The sequence below is a fragment of the Phytophthora parasitica genome (assembly GCF_000247585.1).
Source record: "Phytophthora parasitica INRA-310 unplaced genomic scaffold supercont2.27, whole genome shotgun sequence".
Lineage (NCBI taxonomy): Eukaryota > Oomycota > Peronosporomycetes > Peronosporales > Peronosporaceae > Phytophthora > Phytophthora nicotianae.
Window position 1 is genome coordinate 382,090 of NW_008649013.1, and position 2,742 is coordinate 384,831.

Here is a 2,742-nt window from a genome sequence, read left to right on the forward strand (position 1 = left end):
CAGCAGCAAGACATGGAGAGCCCGTGTAGCGCGTTCTAGCGAGAGTGTCATTGCTCTGCAGCTTGGAAAGTCTCGAAATGATCTCTGAGATCGCCTTAATGTGCAGTGCATCCATGTTCATCGCCGATCACCGAAACGATGAACAGGCGCCGCGTAAACATCTTTCGATTGGCTAAAACCTTTACTGCTATCGATTGGTCAAAAACTCAACCCGATCTTTTGTCAAATCATGATGCAGCTCATTCAGGTAGACCCCCCTCGTCGTCATGTACAGCGCTTCGCAGCTTATGGCGCTGGGCGTGTCCCTGGCGATCTGTGCGACCGCGGTGCTGTATGCCGACTTCTTTGCCGCGCTGTTCCCAACGCGCGAAGTCTCGCTGAGCGTCGTAGAGCAGCAGCAGATGCTGGCGTCGCTGGTCTTCCACGCATCCAAGAGCGGAGACGCTGCGGCCAACGGCGCCGACGGAGAAACGCGCGATCCGCCGCGTCTCGCCTTCTGCTGCAGCGCCGATCTGGACGTAGCAGTCCCCGCCGTGGAGCTCATGCAGAGCGTCCAGGAGGTGGAGCGCCAGCACCATCAGAAGAAGAAAACGCAAGGAAAGATCTCCAAGGACTTAACTAAGCGCCACCACGAGCGTATCGGCTCGCTCAAAGAGCTACAAGAGAGCTTCGCCTACTATTTCTCCTCTGGAGCTGCTGCTGAGCAGAGTATGCTCTCTCCAGAGCAGTTCAGAGAGATAGTGGCGCTAGCTGATGCTCTGCCACAAGTGAAGCGAAAAGTGGGCGGCAATGCTGCCACAATGGCCGAAAGAGCCTCAGCAGAGGGCTGTGTGGTGCTATTGGGAGCAGCTATGGGCAAAGACATGAAGCCGTACTTTGTAGACCAGCGTATTCAACTTGTCGGCCACTTGGACGAACATGAGCACGAGGATGTGCATCTCGTGCTGGAATACTCGAGTGGAGACGAGTTCCGAGGACATATCTCGCCCCGTGCAAACAGATATTACTTGAATCATGACGTACACAACGCCCAGCTGTCAGTTCTAGAGGAATTTGAGAAATCTCTGGACTCTTTCAAGCCGGATCTGGTGGTATTTGGAGGTCTGCAGTTGATGGAGGTGCAGACGGATGAAAATGTACGTCTGACGCGTCTCAAGGCCTTGTCGGAGGTGCTTCAGAACCTCTTTGTGGCCCGGACGCCGACCCATTATGAGTTTGCGGCTGTGTCGGACTTCAGTCTCTTCGATGACACGGTCCGACTCGTGCTGCCCTGGGTGGATTCCATTGGCCTGAATGAACAGGAGCTCTTCATTCTACACCACTATCTCGTTACTGGTGAGGAAGGTACAGCTACGTCTTCGCGTCCTACAGTGGCGGACATCAGCGCTCAACTGCACGACGTCATCCAGTTCGCGTCAAAAGCCAAGAAAAACTTCCAGACCAAGAACGAAGACAAGGACGAGTCGCTAGCGCTGGCTCAACTCTCTCGCATTCACTTCCATACACTGCAGTTCCACATTGTGTGTCAAAAGGAGGGAAGTATGTGGGAAGACCCCAAGACGGCGCTGGTGCAGAGTGCGCTCATGAGTTCAAAGGTGGCGTGCGGCAAGCCACCAGCTCCTAGTGCCACAGACAATGATGACAAGCCCCAGCCTATGCGTACGAGTGCTGACATGGAAGTGGATCCGGAGCGTATTGAGATTCTGCTGGCTCGACAGCAACTGCTGAGCAAACGACAGGATCTCAAGGTGGAGCTCGACCCGTTTTCGCCTATTGTCACGTGGCAGGAGGCCGACTTCCAGTGCCACCTGGTGCCCATGTTGGCGTGCAAAAAGCCTGACCACACTGCCGGCTTGGGAGACAACATTTCCGGCACAGGCGTGGCGTATCACCGCATTCAGAAGAAGAGCGACGCTACTAACCAAGCGAAGTAGATGGACCACATGCCCGCGTGCGTGAAGTACTTAGTACCTCTTATATAGAAATTCACAACAATCATGATATTCATCTCTCTTCGATTACCTCCTAGTTGCTAGCTGTATGAGCTACCCGCTGGATGCTGTCAACAATTGTTGTCCTTAGAAAGAGGACGAAATAAGATGCAAAAGGGTCAAATTCCGGGTGATTTTGCCCCCTAAGACCCTAATTATAAGGACAAAAATCGAGTGCGAGAAGCGCAATTGCCTCTGTTTGATATGATAGCTGAGACAGCTGACGCCATTTTGTATGGGATTAAATTTTCATTGGATTATACTATTGGATTCGAGGATTTTTGTCTTAAAGTTAAGAATAAATCAAAGGTATTTCAGACACCTTGCAGCTTAGCAGTTCCCGCAACAACGCGTAGGTTTAATAGAGAGTTGCTAACACGGTTGTAAGGAGCGAATTAGGGGCTACATTTCTAAATACGTCCACATGAGCCTCTACCAAAACTGACGCAAGCAAGATCCTCAAGTTTTGTCCTCTATTTTGTCCTTAATTTGCTCTTGTTGGGGTTATAGCTTGTCCATCACATGACAATGCTACCAAGTTGGTAACTTGACACCATTGCCCTCAGAAGCACAGTCTACAAGGTACAGAGCAACAACAACCTTCGGTTTTCCTATCAAATTGCATTTGCCGGGCGTGGCGAGGCATGGTGGGGAAGTAAGCGTATTGTCATGTCAGATGAAAGTCGAATGAACGCGTTCCAAAACCCATATAAACGGTTTAATATGGGGTTTTCATTTACGATAAGGCGAA

At 51.2% G+C, this 2,742-nt stretch overlaps 1 protein-coding gene across 1 annotated transcript; it reads left to right on the forward strand.

The window, feature by feature from the left end:
• The first annotated feature begins 250 nt into the window (after positions 1-250).
• PPTG_11599 (hypothetical protein) lies at positions 251-2,061 on the forward strand. The gene has a single exon (XM_008907708.1). It carries the CDS (start codon positions 267-269, stop codon positions 1,932-1,934), a length of 1,668 nt encoding a protein of 555 aa, XP_008905956.1. The 5' UTR covers positions 251-266; the 3' UTR covers positions 1,935-2,061.
• Positions 2,062-2,742: the final 681 nt, after the last annotated feature.

Bases quoted from the DNA above. Each gene is read 5' to 3' on its own strand.
- PPTG_11599 (XM_008907708.1), top strand. From the start codon at position 267: ATGTACAGCGCTTCGCAGCTTATGGCGCTGGGCGTGTCCCTGGCGATC.